This window comes from Aethalodelphis obliquidens, unplaced genomic scaffold (genome assembly GCF_003676395.1).
Source record: "Aethalodelphis obliquidens isolate GAN/ISIS:26980383/991018 unplaced genomic scaffold, ASM367639v1 scaffold28, whole genome shotgun sequence".
In the NCBI taxonomy this organism is placed as follows: Eukaryota; Metazoa; Chordata; class Mammalia; order Artiodactyla; family Delphinidae; genus Aethalodelphis; species Aethalodelphis obliquidens.
Window position 1 is genome coordinate 12,502,784 of NW_020837972.1, and position 23,561 is coordinate 12,526,344.

At 48.1% G+C, this 23,561-nt stretch overlaps 1 protein-coding gene across 9 annotated transcripts in view; it reads right to left on the minus strand.

The window, feature by feature from the left end:
- Window positions 1-23,561, minus strand: part of FBXO21 (F-box protein 21) — a 58,836-nt gene that overhangs the window by 13,505 nt on the left and 21,770 nt on the right. For 5 of the 9 annotated variants that reach the window (XR_003436718.1, XR_003436717.1, XR_003436716.1 and 2 more), the window contains exons 10-12: window positions 19,205-19,416; window positions 17,752-17,909; window positions 123-213 (exon numbers count right to left, since the gene is read on the minus strand). Coding sequence is in view for 5 of the 9 variants with exons in the window: in XM_027124701.1 (XP_026980502.1) it covers window positions 123-213; window positions 17,752-17,909; window positions 19,205-19,416 (461 nt within the window). In the remaining 4 variants the exon portion in view is untranslated. Of the gene's footprint in view, window positions 1-122; window positions 214-8,351; window positions 10,902-17,751; window positions 17,910-19,204; window positions 19,417-23,561 lie in introns of those variants that run through there. The other 4 variants (XM_027124700.1, XM_027124704.1, XM_027124702.1 and 1 more) reach the window with 3 other exon arrangements.

Here is a 23,561-nt window from a genome sequence, read left to right on the forward strand (position 1 = left end):
AAAACCAAAGTAGAATAAGCAACAAATGATAAATGGTGCTTGGACGCTTTCTAATTAAGAGAAAAGTTAGGTGGAAGACTTAACACACATGGAGGAAATGGAGCCGTTGATAAATAACACATCCACATAAATGTGTGACCGAGTCACCATCCTGAGAAACCAAGGACTCAACAGGTGGTCCTCTGAACATCTCTGGCTGGCAGCTGCTAATCCCTGGAAAGGGAAAAGGACGATGAGCACACAAAGAAATCATGCTTTGCCAGGAGGTCATAAAGCGTGTGCCCTGAGTCTACCCTCTGACTTTCACTAACTCCACCCACGTGTTCTCACTGAAACTTTCTCACAAGCAACATCACTGAAAACTATCAACATCTTTAATGGGAGGGGTGCCTTATTCTGTCTCCAGGAGGATAAGGAGGTAAACTCCACCAGGAGACTTGTTATCTTAGTTTGGGCTGCTTTAGCAAAAACACCGTAGACTGGGTGGCTTAAACAACAAATGCATATTTCTCACTGTTCTGGAGGCTGGGAAGGCCAAGATCTGGTGCTGGCAGATCTGGTGTCTGGTGAAGGGCATGTGTCCTGGTTTGTAGGTAGCCAGCTTCTTGCTGTGTCCTCACATGATGGAGGGGGTGAGGGAACAGTCTAAGGTCTCTTTTATAAGGGCACTAATCCTATCACGAAGGCTCCACCCTCATGACCTAATCACCTCCCAAAGGCCCCACCTCATAATACCATCACCTGGGAGTTAGGTTTCAACACATGAATTGTAGGGGCAGGGGTGGGGGGGTGACATGCCAACAGTCAGTCTATAGCGGCTATAAAGAGCAGCTTGGAGTCAGGCAGAGATGGGCTGGGATCTGGGCCCTGTTCCTTCGTAGCTGTGTCATCTTGGGCAAGCTACTCAACTTCTCTGAGCCTTAGTTTCCCTGTGTAAAACTGGGAATATTCCTAATACCCCCAGGACTAGCAGAGAATAAAGGCTCAGCAGAGTGTGAGCTCTGACCCAGTGTGGAATGTTTGTGCTTTTTGGGAGCGTGTCCTATCACAGGAAGGTGCAGTGACTCCATCTAACATTCTAGAAGCATTTGTCTGCCTCTTCTGTGTCAGCCCCTGTGAACCCAGACAGGAGCAGGTGCGAACACTGACCTCGTAAGGTCTCCCTGAAAGTGGAAGGAAAATCTGCCTTGTTGCACAACGGAACGGAAGATGCCAGCCAGCCTGGGGCGCACGAGCTCCTGCTCACACCTGGGGCTAAAGAGCCATGACATTACACCTATGGCCGCCTCGGGTGTCAATCACCCACACATGGAACTGGGCTATCCAAGGCTTGAGAGGACAGTCCCGTTTGGGTCTAAGTCTTGGCTGACTACGTTTTCCATATTATGAGCTCCAGGTCCTGAAAGCAGAGGGTGAACGGATTCGCCAGGATGGAGCACCTCAGCCCCAGGTGCTAACAGACAACCTGCCCAACTGGATTCAAACGTGTGTAACCGAGCAGGACGCTATGGGGCCTTCCCGGGTCAGACCCCTCCCCCATCTCCTCTGCTGAAGCTCCTCTCGGAAGTACCTGGATAACAGTGTCTGATGCACATTCCCTGAGCTGTTATACAGATGCTAAAACTCCCACCAGATGGAAGATGTCAACTACTTGATGACCATGAGCACGGAGCCCCCAGGTCTCCTGGAGCCTAAGGACTGATAGTTAAAACTCCTGTGACATCGCCCCATTACCTCACCATCACCTAATCAGAGAATTGTGCATGAGCTGATCACAGACCCTGGGACGCCCCTCCATCACCTGGCCTTTATAAATAGCTTCCTGAACCCCATCAGAGAGTTTGGGGTTTGGGGGCATTAGCTGTCCTGAAGTCCTTGCTTGGTGCCTACAAATAAACACTGCACTTTCCTTCACCACAACCTGCTGTCTGTAGATGGGCTTTACTGCGCGGGCGAGTGGACCCGAGTGTGGTTCAGTAACATGCATATGAGCAAAGCTGACGTTTTGGGGAACAAAAACCTAAAACCCCAAAGGGACACAGGGAAACTTTTGGAAATGGATACGTTTATCACCTGGATTGTGGTGAGGGGAACACAAGTCTATGCATATATCCAAACTCACCAAGTTGTATACATGAATTATACGCAGTTTTTATTTATTTTTATTTATTTATTTACTTTTGGCTGCACTGGGTCTTCACTGCTGCACGCGGGCTTTCTCTAGTTGCGGTGAGCAGGGGCTACTCTTCATTGTGGTGCACGGGCTTCTCGTTGCGTTGTCTTCTCTTGTTGTGGAGCACAGGCTCTAGGCACGCAGGTTTCAGTAGTTGCAGCACGCAGGCTCAGTAGTTGTGGCTCGTGGGCTCTAGAGCGCAGGCTCAGTAGTTGTGGCGCATGGGCTTAGTTGCTCCGTGGCATGTGGGACCTTCCCGGACCAGGGCTTGAACCCGTGTCCCCTGCATTGGCAGGTGGATTCTTAACCACTGCGCCACCAGGGAAGCCCTATACGCAGTTTTTAATATATACCGATTATACCTCAATAAAGCTAGAGGAGGGAAAAGCAACTTCCTTTAAAAAGTCTTTGCAGCCTTCGGGCTTCCCTGGTGGCACAAGAATCCACCTGCCAATGCAGGCGACACGGGTTCGACCCCTGGCCCGGGAAGATCCCACAAGCTGCGGAGCAACTAAGCCTGTGAGCCACAACTACTGAGCCCGCATGCTGCAACTAATGAAGCCCACGCACCTAGAGCCCGTGCTCCGCAACAAGAGAAGCCACCGCAATGAGAAGCCCACACACCTCAATGAAGAGCAGCCCCTGCTCACTGCAGCTACGAAAAGCCCGCGCGTGCCAACGAAGACCCAACACAGGCAAAAATAAATAAATAAAATAAATAAATTAAAAGTCTTTGCAGCCTTGGAATAGGGTTTCCCCAAACTTCAAGAGTGCAAACTGCTGGGATGGGGAGGGATAACACGTCCTCATTTTCCCTCAACAAAGTCAATGTGAGTGAAACAGAGTGGCTGAAGGTGGTCAGGTGGTTGTCACAGCACAGTCCGTGAAGAAATAACGTTCTAAATCCCAAATAATGAGGGATGATATTATTGGCAAGATATTTTCTGAGGTCAAGTCCAAAGGCTCAGGCTCTAGTCTCTGCTCTGAGACCCATGCCAGATCAAGTCACTTTAACCTCGATGAGCCTCATTATTTCTCTTTGTAAAATAACAGGAACCAGGGCTCTAGCAGCTGATTCTTAAGGGGTCTGTTAGCTTTCAAATTCTCTGTGGAAACGGTTTCATACGAAGGTAGCCACTACCCAGAAAGTCTTATAACCACACTTAAAAAAAATCCTACTTTTATAAGAGGTAAGTAACTCTCTAATCAGGTTTTTTTTTTTCTTTAAAGGAACCGGTTCTAGGAGATTCTGGGGTCAAGTCAATTAAGGGAAGACAAAGCAACACCCATCTAAACAGGTCTTTGGAATAACATTTTAGCACCTGCAGGTGACAAAAGTGTACTTATGTATTCACTACAGCTCCCGGCACAAACGTGGGCACGTTAAAAGACACTCCAAGATAGGACAGCAGTGGTCAACCAGTAGGAAGGAAAAGACAGCAGCTCTTTCCAAAGCTGCCTCCCAGGTGGGGCTTGAATTCTCAGCGGGGCAAAACTAATTGTTGGGGGGAGTGAAAAAACGATTACTCTCTTGATATGTAAGGCACAGATACACATACAATGCCTCAAGGGATATACAGTGAGGTATTAAAATTTCACGGCAGTTCGCAGCACCTCTATTCACAAGTGCTAAAAGGTGAACACAACGCACATGTCCATCAATAGCTGAATGGATAAACGAAATGTGGTCTATGCATAAATTATTACTTGGCCATAGAAAGGAATTAGGTACTGATTCATACTACGAAGTGAATGGACCTTGAAAACATGATGCTAAGTGAAAGCAGCCAGTCCCCAAATGCCATATATTGTATGATTCCCTTTACATGAAATGTCTAGAATAGACAAACCCATAGAGATAGAAAGCAGACTGGGACGGGGGTGGGGGGAGGCTTGAAACGAGGAGCGACTGCTTCCTGCTTCATGGGGACAGAGTTATTTGGGGACAGTAAAACGTTTTCATCTAGATAAAGGCGGTGGTTGCCCAATATTGTGAACGCGCTAAATGCCACTGACTGACACTTTAAAATGATGAATTTTATGTTCTATGAATTTCACCTCAATTAAAAAAAAAGATCAAAACAATTTCATGGGGTGAGGGCTCTTAGGAAAAAATTATCTTAAAAGGGTCCTGGAGTGGGGGGGGGGTGTTACTGGAAAAAAGGCTGAGAAGGACCGGGGTGGAGACAGGTAAAAGATACTGTGGGAAAAGGCTTCTGCACGGGAACAGCCAGGACAGACCATCAGCACGTTGTGACGGTAGATTATGAAAGATTTCCACAACCCTGAGAAGATGGTGTTCTAGAAATAGGAGAAACTCAAAACTCTCATTCAAAGTGCTCTCTTAATTTTCCCCAGATTCAACGACTTCAATAAGAACATTTCCATTAAGAATTATGTCATTTTCACATAGTGTTTTGGGGCAGGAGCCCACTGTGGCCCCCTTTGCCTGGCAAAGCAATAAAGCTAGTCTTTTCTACTTCTCTCAAAAAAAAAAAAAAAGTATTCTGTCATTTTAAGAGAAGTAAATGGAAATTCGATCTAACCACACAAGGAGTCTAGAACGAACTGGTTCTCCCCTCCACATTTTTCTTTATTCTGTACAACTTCTTTTCCTAAGTTCAGGAAACAACCTGCTTTAGCTCCTTCTACTCCCCAGAAGACACTGACATCACTGTCCCCAGTTTTTGTTTTGTTTTTTGCACAGCGAAACAGGAAATGGCGCTTCCTATGGAAAAATCAGCCCACTTTGAACTTAAAAACCAAACCAAAAAAAACCCCCAAAACGAAACAACCACCCCTGCAAGAACTGCTGTGACAAACCCTAAACTCTACGGTGTCAGCTTAGCAGGCGGGTGGCTAGGAGGCTGAAGGGTGTCTGGGGTTATACTTGGTTAAATTGCTGCTTATAATTTGCAAGGTGGAGCCTTGGGCACCGTAGCGAGTCTAGAAGCTGTCAAAGATACAGAATACAGGGTACCGGCTGCTCTTTGCAGCAGCTGATAACAAGATACCTGAGAGACGGACGCTCAGGCAAAAACGTGCTGGTTTAGAACTAAAACAGCAGAGTCAGAAATGCCAGGCTTCCTAAGTTGGGAAAGGCACTGCTTCTGGACACCACAGCAAGAGACAAGGATGGAAATAGTTTGAGCAACGAAGGCCCCTTAGACACTTGCCCGTTCAACAGCGAGACTTGGCTTTGACTAATAGCAGAGTCAGGCGGCCGCCACTAGGTCAGGAAGGGACACGCACCGGGCAGAGAAGCTAGGAAATAAAGTGGACTTGGGAGTTCCGGAAAAGAACTCTGGGTATGATTACCTGTGCAGGTAGTAGCCTGCTAAGTTTTTGAGGGAATTGTTGCCAGAGGGATCAGAAGCTTGAAAAACGAAACAAAGTCTTGGACTGGCGCTGTGAAAGCTACACAGCTTGCAGGGAGGGTGCACCCGCAGCACCCACTTGTGAGGCGGCCAGAACGGGCCCTAGAGGGCCGGATGGGGGGCGAGGAGCAGTGGACAAGGGAGTCCCTCCCACAGAGCACACTCAACCTCCCCCATGCCCCACAGGGAGGCGGCTTCACGACGCCCACCTGCCCCGCAGTATTTCATCAGCCAGCGCCCAGGGCCTACTGTGTGTCTCGTTCTTTTTCCAAGTGGGAGTTTTCATTGCATTTCCCTGCCTCACCAGTGAGTGGGAACTGGGAGGGGGATTATGGACTGATGCGGAGGACGGCCCAGCTGGGCAGGAAGTGGGTGAGAGGCACAGACAAGGCGGGGACCCCAAACCTTTCACTTTCCCCACCTGGCACACAGGAGGCCACCGCCCAGCCTCCTCTGGAGTTAGGGTGCGAGCCGGTGACTTCAGTTCCGGCTACTGAGGCAGAAGTACCTACGGGTGCGGCTCACCCCTGTGAGGTCTCCACGCCCCCCCCACCCGCCAAGGCTATCTGTTGCGGGGAGAACCGGTTGCGGTGGCAGCGTGGCCTGCAGGGACCCCCGCTGCTGGTGGTCGTGCTGTGGCAGGAGCCAGCAAGACGTTTCTGGACTGAGCTGCCCACAGCCTGGTGCCTGGAAGCCCCGCCAGCCTGACTTCAGACGCCGGCTCCCTGGGAGGGAGCGTGCCCTGCAGGAGAAAGGCACACCGCCTGACCCCCTCTGCCCCCTCTCCTCCACCCTGGACTCCCTGGAGGAAGGTGAGGGGAAGTGGGGAGCGCTGCCCCCAGCCCCAGAGCCCTCCAGACATGTCCCTCCACGCTCCTGCCCTCCTGCTGCACAGCAGGTGGCCCACGGTGCTCTGGGAAGCCACACCCGCTGGGCCTGGGTCTCCAGGTGACTGCATGAGGGCCGCCCGCCAGCCCACTCCCCTGCCCTGTGTTACGTGAACAAGAAAATTCTTCTGTGTTCAAGACATCATACATTTTCGGGTCTATTTATTACAGAACTAACATTACCCTAATACAATCATTGCTAAATGGCCGTAATACATTTCTTCTGTAATTGCACATAAGTTTTAGTCACCAAAGGAATGTTCTTTTCTCCCAAGACTCTATAAATTTTCAGAACTGAAACGCGAGAAGTTAAGGTTGCAGCCAGGCAAAGGGTAAAGACACTTGCGAGGTAGTTGCTGAGGTTGTCGGCAGTCTGGGTGCGGGGAGCTGGGGCTCAGAGGTCAGGTCCCTGGGTTCACAGCCAGGCTCCCCACCTGCGAGCAGTCCGCTCAGGGAACTAGGCGGGCCTACACCTCAGCAGGGGTCAGCAGACTGCAGCCCACGGGCCAGCCGGCCCCATCCAGCCTGTGGACTGTTTCTTCACAGCCCTCTAGCTAAGAATGTTTTTTACATTTTTCAAACCGAAGAAGAATACGTGACAGAGACCTTACACGGCCTGCAAACACATTCACCGCCCGGCCCGCGTCTTGCAGGGTTGCCGTGAGGATTATAAGCAGTTGAGGCTGGTGCCTGGCTTAAAGTGAGCACGCAACGCAAGGTAATACCTGCAGTACAGCTGTTAATGTCTCCAAAACCAGACTGTCACAGAGCCAAATGCTGCATTCCTTCTAGGTGAACAGTCTCTCCTTCCCTCCAAAAATCAAACAAAAAACATGAAGAGCTACAGCTTGATTATTATGGCCACAAGACGCTTTAGCATGAAAAGGCTGCTGGCAATCCAACTTCACTCCCTTGGAACGTGAACGAAGGGAAAGACATGTCCCCCCCTTTACAGCAAAGGGGCCTGGTGGTAGCGGATGAGAGTCCAGGACATGAAAGCGTGACTCGGTTTAATACCTTAAGAAAGACTCAGACGTTTTAAACGTAGAACGAGACTTTAAGTGGATATTAGAAAATGTAAAACTGATTGAGCAAGAGTATTGATGCTGGTTTTTGAAATAACATGACTTTGCAATGTAAACGCACTTCTGACGGAGAGCTATTACGAGGCTCGGACAGAGACACCACGAAGCCAGCCTTTCAAAATCCGATTAGATGGATCATGTTTTCAAATGAGACGCTTCGCAAGACTGGTCTGCTGGTGACGCGGACTAGGTTTGGGCATAACTGACGTCTCGCTGAGACTGTGTTTCCCAAAGCAGCTCTGCAAACCCTGGGCCTCGGGGATGCTGTGCACATGCAGGTGTGCTGGGGGAGGAAAGTTCTAGGGCCTTAGAAGTTGGGAAGACACCACTACACTCCCCTCCTGGAAAGTCACAAAGTACAACAGCATGTGAAAGGCTCTGAGAAACACCGCAGTGCACGAAACTGGTGACGGCTCAGCTGTGACCATCCCTTTCCGTGTCGTGTGTGACAGCACACGTGTGACAGCGCCGGGGAGCGGCGCTCAGCGGGACGCTGTGGAAAACGCCGCGTGCGTGCAGCTATCGGGTCAGCATTAACGACACACCAACTCTCACTGCAACTCTCACTTTACAACACGTAACTCGACATAATCAAAAGGCTGCAATCTTTGCGTTACAACCGGACACTCTCAAGATGACTAGCCAGCTCGAAAAATTAACGTTTGGCAGGGAAATCATAATATAAAGGTGCTCTGTCCGCTCACTGATGTAAAGAGAAATTCAGTAGAGCCAATTTTTGCATATTTCAATCAGAATGAGAACTGAGAGAGATTCTGCTGTTGTCACGGCTGGGCTTTCTGTTCTGGAACGAAACCCGGCAGGCCATTTGTGTGGTTTCTCTGGATAAGTTCCATTTATTAATCATTGTACAAAAAATTCTTGGCATTCATTTGAAGAGAAAAGAAGTTACTATATCCAAATATTTAATATTTCAACATTGTGGAAGTTCTACTTTTATAACAGGGGTTTTTAAAGTGGAGATAACGTTTCGAAAAATTTTAAAAAGAAACTTATGATTTATTAGAGTACAGGATCCAAAACACATTTTTAGAAAAATATAAAGTGCCCAAAGACCAACTCACACAGGTGACACAGGCTTCCTGGAGCCACATGAAGCATTCATGAAGAAACACTTTTAGAAACAGTCTAGATACATATTTACAGGGGGTCAGTAAAGGTAAAACCGTCTTTCTTGGCTTCGATGTTACTCTAAGAAAAAAGGAAATCAAACCAGAAAACCAACAATTGTAACTCTCAGCATGCCACAGATTCTTAGTAATGCAGCTCATTAATATTAATGCCACAGTATCTAATTTTCACCTTTAAATGAGAGTAGTGTAAACCCCCCAGCCTCAGACGGGCCGGGTGTTGTGAGTGGTCACAATTTCAAATGCAAGTCCAGATCATCTGACTTTGGATTGGACAGATGAGGAACACGGGTCCTGGACCGGAGCTGATGGGGGCTGGCTAGCCAAATCCCCATCTCTTTCCCATAACTGCTCAATAGCTGTCACTTGCTAGTAAGTGGTCTCAGGTGGCTTCCCCAAACCTTGGTCAACCCAGGGTTTCCAAAGGGTAAACGAGAGGCAGTCATCAAACATGGTGTGACAATACTGCATGCAAATGGTCAGACAGGCAGCGAGGCGTGGCTGGATCACAGCCCCCGAAAGTCTCATTCACTAGAGCAACTGGAATCTTTTAAACTTAGAGTAAAGTAACTAGGTCCTAACTCCAGAAGTTAGCTGCTACTGGTTAACTACAAGGTCAGCCCGCTGGAGAAGGGACAGGTCGAGAACGGTGGGAGTCCGGAGCCGAGTTAAGACTCGGTACCTTCACGCTCAGGTACCACGAACATGGAAAGGACAGGTGCCAGCAGAGCCTGGCTATGCAGCCGGACTCCCCAGCGGCTTGAGCACAGACTTCCTCCCGGTGCTTTCACAGCAACGGTAACTCGAGAACACGGGCCACACTCACGTCTCCTTTCCCACAGGGCACACGCTCTTAAAATTGGAAATATTCCGTTTATTTCTACCCCGCCACATTCAAAAAGCTCCTGAAGTGATTCTAAGGAAGGACAGGGAGCACGAAAACTCCCCTTTCCTTTTTAATTTCTAAGTTTCATTATCTCTTCTTTTTTCTGGTTATAAAAGTGAAACCTCATTTTCAGGCCTTTGGAGACCACGGAGTACGGTTTCTAAAAGCAGACATTTTAACAGCAGATTGTACTTCCTACTACAAAGAAAACTCATCACTGATTTAAGATCTACTTACAATACTGGAGTAGATTTTTTAAAAAACCCCACTTATTTTAAAGGGAGGAAGAGCAGATGAATGTGGAAAACCCCATTCACAAAGGCTATTATTAATTATGCATTTTCTCAAAGAATTTTATGTAATAAAATAGAAAACTAATAATTCGTAGAGATATGAGCGTAAATCCAAGAGACGAATCCGGAAGGCAAAACTGTGTCATTCTCTCAATTCAAATAAAGAAAAGGATAAATGCCTGAAATCTGTTTCAAGAATTAGAAAAAAATAAATTCCAATGCTTCTGATTACCATTAGTTTGTTAACGACTCCAGAGCTAAGATGCTGCCAAGATCACCTAGAGCTTCAGCCCTGGATCGGCACTAAATTCAGGGTAAAAAGACAGATGATCCTGACTGAGGAGTGCACATATTCCACAGAGAAATCAGAGAGAAATGACTGCAAACGGACAACCCCATCTGTCCAGCAAATGAAACGTTCTGAGACGATGTAGACAGACACAATGGGAAGTGAAGAAAAAGAACGGTTATAAGAGTGTCGACTGTGAGACGTCATGAAGACAGCATGTCACGAACTGTCACCACAGGACAAGCATACAAGCCATGCCACTGAACACAGTGCCTTTCAATGAATCACTAGTGTAGGCGGAGAGCAACATTGTCTTTGCAGCTGGAGGAGAGCACACGTGATTTAAACTTAGTAGGAGGCAATCAGCACTACTTGTTAAGTGGCTTTCCCGGTGGTGTGAATCCAGAGGGATCCGTGGAGACATCTCCGTCCGGAATCCTGTTCTCTTGGAAAATAGCAGCAGCAGCAAAGGTACAATGTCCCCCTAGACTTTACTCCACATTCTCTTTCTTTGCACTGTAAATATTCTGCACCGTTTCATAGACAGACTCCAGATCCTCTGGGTACCGGATTTCTAGCTCTGCGTTCGGGATGTAGTGAGTGCCCGTGAACTCGGAGAAATAGCGTCCGACGTCAGGGTGTGAAATCTCCTGAGGCTCCACGTTGTACTCCAAGTTCTCTGTTGGCAGAGAGGCACACGGATATTCTCATTAAAGCTGATGTCTGCAGCATCTTTTATCCAGAGACCCTCCTATCACCCGTTCTGAGTGCATTTTTGAGGGGGGGAAGAAAAGACAGACGTTTATAGAAGTCGGAGGAGGAAACAGGAAGAGGCGGCACGGCGAGGCCACTGGAGGATGGAGGGAGGGAGCTCGGGGTCCTCCTCCAGCTCCGCAAGGAACACAAGTGTTTTCCTTCTCTCAGAGCAAAACTCCAGCAGTCCCTCGGGGTCCGCACACTAGGGGCTCAGCAGGCTTCTCTGACCTGATCCGACACAAAGCCACACGTGTGGGCCGAGGGTGGCCTAGCCTGCTCGGTTCTTGCCAGCGGTGAAGCTGCTGAAGCCGCCTGAGCAGCGCTCGCACGTCTCTCCCTGTCGTCCTCCTCCTCCCAGTCTGCTACTGGGAACCGCCCTCCCACCACCCCAGCACCCTTCAGTGTTTCCAAGGGCGAGGACCCGGCTCACAGGGCTGGCTTGGGGTCCGAGAGGAGGAATGAAAAATGGCTCGTACCTCTAGACCCTACAGGGATATGGGCTGTGGCACCTCTATCATCTCTTAGGAAAACCACACTACCTCCCTTCCGTGTTCCCCGTTTTGCCACTAGAGAGAGCAATAGAAAATAAGACTCCTTTAAAACGGAATGAGAAAAAAAGGGGTGATAATACCTGGTATTATACCAGGTATTTTAAAGCCTGAAATCCTCTCAGATGGCCTCTCCCTCCCCAGGCTATTTGAAAAACGGCTCCTCCATGGGACCAAGGAAAGGACAGTGTCTCATGGGCCCTTCCTCACTGGCCATAGAGCCCTGGTCCTAGATTGCGTGTGGCCCCCAGTCAGGAAAGGCCACCCCCACCCTCCATGTCCTGGACCAGAAAGGAGCTGCCCAGGCAGGCCTCCCCGCTCTGACTGTGTCCCAGATCCGTATGAACCGTACTTAGCGCCTATTGCCAAAATCAATTCAGGGAGTCTCTGCGCGAGCCTAGCTGATGGGCTAACTAACACCAACGGTGCAGCAGGTTATCTCTTCAACAGCTCGTTAAACATCCTGAAACGCTTGTTCAGGACCTTCAGTGCCCTCCACCCAGAGTACACAGGATAAACACAAGCGCCTTTCGGAAGCCTGCCTGTAACAGATGTTTGTCTTTCAAGAGAGGGGGAAAGACTTTGTAATCCAATCTGTAACTTTTTTACAAGATGGGAGGATTTAAAGAACTTTTGTGCTTGTAGTTGTTTTAGGCTGTTTATTCAGACTACAATTGGGGATGTATCAGTTTGAGAAAACAACACCTTTATGGACATCACATACCAATCACGAGCAAAGATGAACGTTCAGACATTACCTCAGTATCGCTTAGGAGAGCAAAAAATGTAGCAACAATCTAAATGTCCAACTGCAGGTCACTGTGTAAATAAATGACGGCACATTAATTCAGCAAATCCTAGACAGCCAGGAAAACGAGCAACCTGTTTTCAAGACGCCATGGGGGAAGTGGGAGGAAAAACACATTATCACTTATAAAAAGCCAGGAAGGCCACATACCTGCGTTGCTACGTGACATGCACATACAGCTACACATTTTACGTGAACTCCTTTAAGCTGGGCACGTACAGCGCGCCAGGCACCGCGGGACGTGCACAGCCTCCAGCTCACAAGGCTCCACGAAGAGCTCTGGTCACACGCCCTCTTGCGGCCGACCTGACAGCAGCAGGAGTGAGGACCCTGCCCAAGGATTCAGCCGGGGCTCAAACCCAGACGGCCCAGTTCCAGGGCTAGGGAAGCAGCTGAAGAGAAGCGTCCCCGTGCACTGTCCCGCCAGCAGAGGTCAGGGAGGAGGGGCTGGGATAGACCAGAGGGGCGGGCCACGGCTGCCTCAGAAGGCAGGCTGTGGGGACGGTGCTCTCTGAGCTCTGACCTCTCCCTACTGTTACCACCAGAGCTCTGGGGATGGTTTTACTTCCTTCCTTCCATTTATTTTCAACAAATGTTGAAAAACAAAAAAACCAGAAAGTTGGATGCTTTAAAATGCCGCTGGCTGAGAAAATCCGCCGTCTTGCCCCCTCCCCCAGGGAGCGATGAGGCACGGGCATACCTGCCTTGGGGAGGCACAGGGGGACGCAACCACGGCCTGGGGCCTGAACCCGGCCAACTGCCTTCCTCTGTCGGCTGTTCTTGCCCCAGAGATGTTCGACGGAGGGCAAAGAACCTGGGATTACCCCCGAGAGATAAAAGTCTGTTTGGCCCTCATCCGGGGGCCATTCTGCTTCTGACAGGATGCTCGGCAACGTCTGAAGACGTTTCTGTTTGTCATGACTGGGGGCTGCTGCCGGCATTGTGTGGGCAGGGGCCAGGGTGCCTCTGAATCAATGCACAGGACACCCCCCAACACACAGCTGTCTGAACCAAAATGTGCCCAGAGCCTGCTCTGAAGAAAGCCAGACACGTTTCCGCATCACCTCTCTCCCTCTCTTTTTCTCTCTATGTATCCTTAAGCAGCAGCTTGGTGTCAGCTAATGCTTGGCACCTGAGTGTTGGTAGGAGGGCAGAAAGGTCACACTCAGGTCATGATCACGTGTCTGTAAGGACAGCACGACTGGGCAGCTGCTGCAGAGAATTCTGAACGTGGGTCCCAAACAAAGAGGCATGAAGAGTACGGAGAGAATGCTGGGGAAGCCAGGAAAGGGGTAGTGACAGTCTATGAGGGAGCTCACAGCCCATGGACTGAATTCAGTGTTTATCTACCTGGACTCCCAGCAAAACAAGAAAAATGTACTCATAAAGGAAACTTTTTTAGGAAAAAATAAAACACTTTAGTTGACAACTAAGTATTATGAGGGGAAAATAATTCCCAATCCACTAAATTAAAGTTTAAAAAAATTTTGAAGAGGAATAAGAAATCTAAGTGATACGAAACTTAATAAAGAGCAAAATATTAAACAGGGACTACTTAAAAGTCCTGGAAAAATCTTGGGAAGAATTTGATTCCCCTAAAATTTTCAGAGAAATGTGTCTGCTTATTTTATCTAAAAATTTCAGCTACCCCAAAATACACGAATACATTCCTGTAGAAGTCTGGAAACAGTACCCATGAGTCCTCTGGGGGCGCCTATCGGCCCCTCCCCAGAGGAAGCCACTATGACTGTGAGTTTTTCTAGTCCTTCTTTTATGAACATACACACAAGTAGCTAAATATAATTATATGCACTCAAAGAGAATCCTGTGCTGCCTTACGTGTGCTTATTCCTATCAAACATACCGTAAGCATTTACCTGCAACTGGTTTATTAGGTTGCAGCTCAGCTTCCCGAAGTTTGCATATACCCCCACTTAACAGACAAGTCCCATGAATGACACTGCTTTGCTGTCATAATGAAGGGACCACAGGCCCCCTGTGTCAGTGCGTCTCCAGTGGAGGAACCGAGGGGAGAAGTGCCAGGTCAGAGGAGAAAGAGCACTTGAGATTTTGACAATTTAAGAGGGAGCCAAACTGCCCTCTGAGACGGCTGAAAATTTACACTGCAACCCTGACGCGGGGAGTCCTCACACCCTTGCCAGCACGTGCAGACCGCCACAGACTGTGTGTGCGCGTGCTGGGGGGGAGGGGGGGATGGTGGAAACTTAGTTTGGAAATGGAAGACCAATTATGGAGAAGGAAACTGACACTGGGTGAGGGCACGCCACGGCCCAAGTGTTCAACCAGGTGCTTTACCATCATACACGGAAGACATGTAAAAGCCAGGTTTTCACACCACAGCTGAATTCCTGACCTTCCACTATGGGCAGCTGGCTTAAATTCAGAGCATCTGTGACAGTCGTTTTCTTCAGTACTAAGAAGTACGCAGGGAAGTTGAGACAGGAGTTTCTGGTACCAAGAAAATATTAATACTAAAGCACGCCCCCTAGTGGGAACAAAAATTACAAACATGCAAGATGCTGTATAGCCCGTTCACATATTGAGGGAAAACTGAATTGTGCAGACTCAAAGTATTTGAGGATGGCATGCAGGTGTGTGGTTTATAATTCACTCTTCAACTCTCTGTGGAGAGCGAAAAAACAGAAAAGCATTCATCAATGGGCTCTGCCCAGATTACTAGGATCACTGGAGCCAGAGGCTGAAAATTTAGATCACGAAATAGTTTAAAAGCAAAATAACTTAATGCAAATATGTTAACCCAGAAATGTTCAAAAACATATTTAAATTAGTGCTTTTAAAATTTACCCTCTCAAGGTCGCTCACTGGCTAAATGTGGGCTAATTTGAGAATAAAATTGTTCCAAATGATTGTAACACATTGACTAAATAAAAAATCCAGGAATCTATGGGAGGAGAGGGGAAGGAGAGAGGGGGAGAGAGCGAGGGAGAGAGGAGGAGAGGAGAGAGAGGCGAGGGTGGGGGAGGAGAAGAGAGAGAGGAAGAGGGGGAGGAAGAGGGGGAAGGAGGGCAAAGCTCTTGTTTGCAGAACTCTGAGGGAATACCCGCAGTAGAAAACCACCATTTTGCAATTCTCACATCATGATTTAGGCAAGAAGAGCCAATAGGTGCTAAAACAAACATAAGGATAAAGGTTACTGGGGAACAGGGTGTACCCAGGATGCCCCAGTTTGACCCCATGGATTTCCTGTTAACTTCAGAGGGAAAACTGTCCCTTACAGCAAGTCACCATCTTAGCCAATGACCACACTCTGCCTCACTAACAGTGGGACACGGAACCCCACGGTCTCTGGACGAGATGCAACGTGACGCACACAGCACCTGAGAGTAAGCGCGCCAGCCAAAACCAGCAACCTGATCTAACCAAACCCGGGCCTAACTTCCAGTTTACAGACAATACACAGACAAAGAAACAGTAAGACAAATGCAGAACGTTAGACAATTTACAGGACAACCAGCCCGGACTCTTCAAAAAGTCAGTCTTGTGAAAAAGGGAAAAAAAGATGAGAAATGAGGAACGGTTCTTTACTAAAAGAAACTACAGAGACATAATAACTAAACACAGTGCCTGAATCTTGTCTGGATCATGATTTAAAAATGAATAAACACGAACCTATAAAGTTACTCTTGTGAGAATTGAGAAATTTGAATATTGATTGAATGTTAGATATTATGAAATCATTTTTATTTGTTGGGTGTAATGTTGTACCTGTGGTAATGCAGAGAAATGTCCTTATTCTTAAAAGATGTATGATTAAGTATTTAGGTCATGTTATCTGCGATATTCTTTCAAATCAATTTTACAGTGTGAAACTGACAAGCAGATTTTTCTTTTTTTTTTTTTAAACAAAGTCATTACAGTATTCTGACTGTAAACCTTACAGCTCATGTTGACCTAAGGTAAGATTAGGATGAATTCCTGAATCTTCTACGCAGACACTGGACAAGTTCAGAACACCTTAAAACCAAATACCCAGCTTCACCTACTCTAAGAAGCCCATTTTAAAGTTAATATAAATGTTTCTAGAAACCCAAATATCAGATACTCAAAGTCTTGATATCAACTCCACGTAACGGGCGATGAGTGTACAAGGTGAAGGTGTAGACACGGACCCCAGTGTTGACAACAAGACAATTTCCTCTGTGCTCGTGACTTGCCCTGTGACGCGCAGTGGGAAATGTTCACTGAGTGATCAGTGGCGGGTGCAAACAGTCCGAGAATCACTCAGCAATTTCCAAATAACTTGATTTTTAAAATCTGTAGTATAATTTTTTTTTTATCTGACAAAGCTTTTTAAGTTAAATAAAATCCCTGTCAGTGCCTTCATCTGACGGGGCTGCACATCGCCCCCTCTGATAACTCCCCTTGTACTGACGGAGGTTAGGTGAGCTGTGGTCTCAATAAAGGGAATTTCTCTTGTATACGATCCTCTCCCAGCTTCTAATGAATTAACAATAATTAATATGAAACTTTTTCTAGTCTTTTCGGTACTTCTGAGATGTTTATGCATCCAACATTTCTATTACTGGATTTACCAGAGCACAATATCAACTTAGGCCAAACGTGATGCTTTAGGTGAGACGCAAAAAGGTGCAGCACGGTGGTTATGGGGGCTCTTTGCCAAGCTGCCTGGCCGCATGCTCTGGAAGTTAACATTTAAACATCTCCATGTGCTTCAGTTTCCCTGGGTATCAAATGCGCACGATGATGATGATGATGATGGTAACTACAGTTCTCAAATGGAGCTAATGTTCATTAGAAGGCTGCTGTCACAGAGCAGCACTATGTTAGCATTTTTATTAATAAAATGAACACTGTGAATGCCTTGACAGGCAGGCATGCGATAAATTCATCTCACTAAATGGAGGGACAAAGAAGAGGAGAGCCTGGGCGAGCACCTGTCAGGGCTGGCAGTGACCCCAAACACCTACCAAGCACCTACCTGTTGTTGCCTCTCCCAGGTGCCCTCAGAGCCAGTGCTGTGAACTGCAGTTCCCACAGTGGCCACTGGGGGCGTCTCTGGGGGGAGCACAGCTAACCGGCTGCCAGTCTCAGCGCTCGGGTGGCTCCCCCAACAGTGCCAATCGGTGCCCTCCAGTTCAGACAGGCAGTATGAGCAGGGCACAAGCTGACCCTCCTTGCCTGCAGGAAGCCAATGGCAGTGCCTGGGAAGCAGGACTTTGACTGGCAGAGGCAATGACCAATCAAAACAGAGGTCGGCAACAGCCTGGAACACGGTCCTGGCTGCGGTGGTGACTGAGGGGGAGACCCTGGGGTGGTGACTGGGTAACTCGTGGTATGGCCGCACTAATGCATACCCACCCACGTTTAGCTGAGTACCAGCTCTGATGAGGTTAACAGCCATGGGACACCTGTCAACTCTGAACAGACTGACAGCCTGTGCCTGCAGAATCTGAGCGCTCAAATGTGTGCTTCAAGTACAGACAGTACCAGCTACTTACCTTGGGCGGCATATCTACAGGACCCGTCCTCCACCAGCACATTATAGAAAGGCTGATGATGGCCGTGAGGCAGGCTGTGGACGTTCATGTTTCGAATCCACTCATGTCCCATCATGCAGGTGGGGTCCCAGCCATAGATGACACAGTTATAGCCATACCTAATTAACATAAGAGCAGTGGCAGATCAGCTCCCTGGGGCCCTGTCATGGCAGCTATGAAATATAGAGACAATGGCTTGGCTTCTCTGAAACTTACATTCTTAGAGGTACACCTGCTTTTACTCCATGCTAAATCAATTTTACTCCTGCCCCTCTTTATAAACCCCTCTGATTATCCATCTATCCATCCATCCATCCATCCATCCATCCATGGTAGGACAATTGAGGAAACACAAACTCTCACCAGATACCTGATGAGGTTAACGAACTGATGATTTTCTTAGATATGACAACAGAATGGTAAAGGTGTCTTTCTTAAAAAGTGAGCCCTTACCGTTCAGTGTTACCTACAGAAATAGCTACAGAGGAAAAGGACCTCTGGTATTTGCTCCAGGGAGGAGGGGGAGGGGGTGAAACAAACTGTATGATAACTGTTGAAGCTGGACATGGGAACATCACCTGGTTCGTAATACTCCTCTCTCTACTCTTACATATGCTTGAAATTTCCACAACAAAGTTAAAAAAAAAAAAAAGAATGTAATAAAAGAATGGAAAACACTAGCCAAAAACTGAGAAAAGATATTTGCAACTTATCTGCATATAGAGACTAATACACAGAATAAAGAAACTGCAAATCAGTAAGACTAACAACTCAAATGAAAAGCAAAATACCTGAAGAGGCACTTAATCAGAGGAACCTGAATGGCTAGTAAATGCAGGGAAAGAACCTCAATCTGGGTGGTAACCAGGGAAATGCAAATTAAAACCACAATGAAATGCCATTTGCCATTTACCACATAAGTGCATTTTTAAAGGTCTGGCACTAACACAAGTTGGCGAGAATCAAACCTCTCAGGTCCTGGCCTGCTGGTGGGATGTAAATAGGTAGGTACAGCTGCTCTGGAGGCAGTTTAATTTTGCCTCATCAATCGGCCGTGTCCAAACCCCAGGACCCAGCAAGTCCCTACCACCCTCAGATCCAAGGAGAGCGAGACCACTGGAGAGAGTGAGGACGACGAAGAGAGAGGAAGAACGAGGCTGACAGGGCTTCCATCCCCCACGGAGAAGGGTCACTACACACAGTAGAAGAGCTCCCCGTCAGGAAAGCAAGTTGCTTCTTAAAAAACAAAAAGGTTAAAGATATGGTTCGGCCTTCGGTCCTCGCTGCGATGGGCCTCGGTCGCTGCTGCATCGGGTCAGGTCCCCTCCAGGTGCACCCCCGCTGCTCCGAGAAGCGGGGCTCACGGCGCTGTGTCCTCTGCAGCCGCGCCGGGGGCGGGCGCCGGGGCACTCACCTCTTATGCTTCATAATGAGCCCAATGGCATAGCAGACGTCTCTGTGCTTCTCGTGGGAGCGGAGCTTCACCTCCACGCCCACCTCCTCCTTCTTCCGCTCAATGTGCTCCAGCGTGTGCTGCACCAGATAGCCCACCGCCCCGTGCTGCCCGGGGTCTAGGGTTTGGATGTGCTGGAGGATGTCAAGCACCTTCAAGACAAGACAGAAAGACTAGGAGATAATATTTTCATTTAGGCCTTTTCTTTTTCCTGGCAAGGGATTTAGACCTATGTAACCTGAGGAAGGGCAGCGAGGCGAGGTGGGCTGACGGCCCATTACTCCACAGGCTCTCACCCCGTCGGCGCTCTGTACGCCCAGAGTCACTTTATGTGCTGGGGACTGGCCCCGGCATCCAAATGGAGCCAGCGTGAGCGGGAGGAACTCTTTGGAAACACGGGGACCGGGGTCCGCACAGGATGGGGACGCGAGGGCCTGTCGGACTAGGTGCACTCTAACAGCTTCCAACATTCTTGGTGAGTGGGGGGACTCAATTTCTTACATACGGACAGGAAACATTTTCAACCTGCCACTCATGAATTGAGAGGAAAGAGAAATGTGAAACCGCTTCAATCGAGGTCAAGAGGCTGAGTGACAGACTGGCCTCGGTGCTGCAGGAGAGGGGAAGGGGTCACAGGGAGGGCACTGGAGTGATAGACGCAAATCAGCAGTTCATTTATGATGCTATCTGTGAAGAATGAAGATGTGCGGGGCAGGGTTCTGAAATCCCACTTAAAGCTTCAGTGACTTTAACTCACAGTGGAATTCAGCGTTCAGGTGGACAGGGGGAAACCCCGTCTCCCCGCAACTAATGTGACTAGCTGGCAGAGAAGCACTGCCTGACCCCAAGGCTCTGCTCTTTCTACTGCACCCAGTGCCTCTACGGAAAAACACAAGCTCGAGGAAGGCTAACACACATGAACAATGAGCAAGCCCCGCTCGCTCACAGCTCGGCCGAGGGTCTGTGACACGGGTCTCCTCCCACTTACGGATGCTGAGCAGACAGAGCAGCCGGACTCTAGCCCCGGATCAGTCAAACTTGCTGTTTTTACCCTTGAATTAGTTTATTCACTTATCAAATAATGATTAGTAACTGCCCTATTTCCTGATACATTGTGAGCCTATAAAAGTGTCGTGAAAACCACAGCTTTCTGCAATGTAACATATTATTTTAAAAGCCAATCTTGTCTTCCAGAATGAGATTTGCAGGATCTCAATACTTGCTGAATACTTATTCTCTGCTGGTCACTGTGCCAAGCCTGTCACATTTTTTACTTCATTTAATCCTCCCAACTTGAAGGTCAGCAGTCCAATCACTGCCAATTTCAAGAGGAATCAGACGCAAACAGAGCCGCTCTCCAGGCCAACCTATATAACCGCATCAGGACATTGGATTTACATCAACAGCATGATTCCTATTCAACCTAAACACATGAGACCTGCAACAAATTTGTATACCCGACTTAAATCACTCAAATCTCCCCCTTGAAAGACTCGTACTAGCTGCAGCCGGAAAATCTGCTCATTCTGGACTTCACCCTGACCCCCCCTCAGCAATAGAAGGCCCTGCTCCTGTCTCAGCCTTACTCCACTCAAGCACAGTAGTCGTGGCAGGTATCTTCTTGCTTATTCGATTTTACCCTTTAACAGAAAACAATCAACTTACTCAAACAGTAGCACTATGCTTAGGAGCCCTTACCACCCTATTCACAGCAACATGTGCCCTCACCCGAAACGACATTAAAAAAATTGTCGCCTTCTCCACTTCCAGACAATTAGGCCTAATAATGGTAACAATTGGCATCAACCGACCCTATAGAGCATTCTTGCACATGTTCACACATGCTTTTTTAAGGCCATACTAGTCATATGCTCCAGATCTATTATTCACAGCCTGAACAACGAACAAGATATTCGAAAAATAGGAGGCCTATTCAAAGCTATACCTTTCACCACAACAGCCCTTATTATTGGAAGTTTAGCACTGACAGGAATGCCTTTCCTCACTGGCTCCTAAAGGCCTGATCACTGAAGCTGCTAACAAATCTTATACCACTGCCTGAGCCCTGCTAATAACTCCAGTCGCCACCTCCCTCCCAGCCGTCCCAAGTGCTCGCATCCCCTTCTGCGCACTGCTAGGACCCCCTCACTTCTCTCCCTTAACCTCGATCAATGAAAACAGCCCACTCCTAATTAACTCCATCAAACTTCCTACTAAGTGTGTTTTTGCTGGATTTATTATCTCCAACAACATCCCCCCAACAATGGTCCCCCTAATAACCATGCCCCCATACCTAAAATTAACTGCCTTTACAGTGACCATCCTGGGCTTTGTACTAGCACTTGCAATTAACCTTAACGCACAAGACTTAAACTTTATTTACCCCTCAAATATCCTCACGTTTTCTAGGCTTTTAGGGTACTTCCCCACTATCATGCACCGTTTACCTCCCTACCTAAACCTGTCGTAAGCCAAAAATCAGCATCCTCCCTCTTAGACTTAATCTGACTAGAAAATATTTTACTGAAAACCACATCCCTTATTCAATTAAAGCCCTCCACACTAGTTAAGCAACTTGCCTGAGGTCATGGGGTTATGAAGACGTGCAGTGAGGATGTGGACCCAGGGCTGACTCGCAACCCCAGGTCTCAGTCACCTTCACATCAAAGCAGGAAGAGGAGTATTTTAATTGACTGTTAGGAAAATTTTCAAACACATAAAAAATGGACAGAGTGGTATAACCCCAAGTAGCAGACCCAGCTTCAACCAGTACCAGCCAGGAGCCAATCCCATCCACTTGCCACCCCCCGCAGTGGCCTTGTAATGTAGGGGACACTAACAACAGTTGTCCCTTGTAGCTAAAAGCACCTGATTTCACAGTAAGCTTCTTGTGTTCCCCTCTGCAGTTCCAACTAGTTACTGCTGACAACTTTTCTATAGACACAGCTTCCCCTTTGTTCCTGGCAGCCCCTTCCCACCAGATAAGTGAAAGAAACATAACGTGGAATCTTCAAAGCATAAAGGAAGTCTTGAACTCAGAGTATCAGAGGAGGAGATAAGGTTCAGGGATGACTACTCCCGTCTTTCCCTTGGTGTGTGGATGATAGGGTGAAGGGAGACGGCAGAAACGGAGAAGACACCATGAGATGTGCCCAGTGTGTTTCCAAAAGCCGTGCTGATAGTGGGGCACCATGACGTCTACAGCTAAATGCCTAGGCCTAGAATCCCAAGAGCCCACAACCTTCAGAGTAGAGATCTTGGAACAGGGGCGACTACTGCACATGACTGGCAACTTGCTCTGTAAAGGGCCCGAAAGTAAATATTTTAGGCTTTGTGGGCCGGACGGTCTCTGACTCAACTACTCCCCTCTGCCGCTGTGGCTGAAAAGCAGCCAGAGACAGTCCGCAGACAAATGGACACAGCCGTGTGCTGACAAAACGTATTCACAAAGCCAGGCGGCTCTGGGCCCAGGGGCCAGAGTCTGCGGACCCTGCTCTGTCCTCTTAACTGCAGGTTTCCCCCGACATCTCTCTGAAGCTCTTGGCTCCAACCTCTGGACGTCCACTTCTGTGGGCTCTTCTACTTTTGGGACTTCAGCTACTAGATGCTGATGCCAAGAGCGCCCACCAAGCGCGGTACTCCATGGCTCCAGGTCATGCCAATCAAACTCAGCATATCCCAGACGGAACACTGTCTCCTACCCTGAAACAGGTCAGTTCCCCACACACTTCAACTTTTAAAGTGGCCTCCCTTATTGGAAAATTGGGATATTCTCTTCGAGCCTCCTTCCTTGTTCACAGCTAACGAATTTCTGTCATTTCTTAATCATTCATTCAAATAAAATGTTGTACCTACTGGGTGGCAGGAATTGTGTTGAGAGCAAGGGGAATAGCTACAGTAAAGAACAAGACATGGTCCCTGACCTTAAAGAGTACGGTCTCGTGCGGAAGGATGGTTAAGCAGCTGCAAGACACTCCGCACAAGCTTTGCGGAAGGGTGAGCTCAGGGCCGTCATGGTGCAGAGGGGCAGGGAGGGGTTTCAGAGGCAGGAGATCAGAGATTCGGGAGCCGCTGACCTATAGATGGTAACTGAGGTAAGGAGAGCTGGTGAGATCACTGAGGGGAATTGTGCACAGTAGAAAGAAGTCTAGAAACTACCCCACAGTGTAGAGCCTTAAAGGGAGAGACAAAGGACAGCAACTAGCGAGAGCCTGGGAAGAGGGGACCAGAATCAAAGGAACAGTGTTTTGAGTGGGGGGATGACCTCCAAGTGATCAAGAAAGATGAGGAAAGACAAGTGTCTACTGGATTTGGCAAC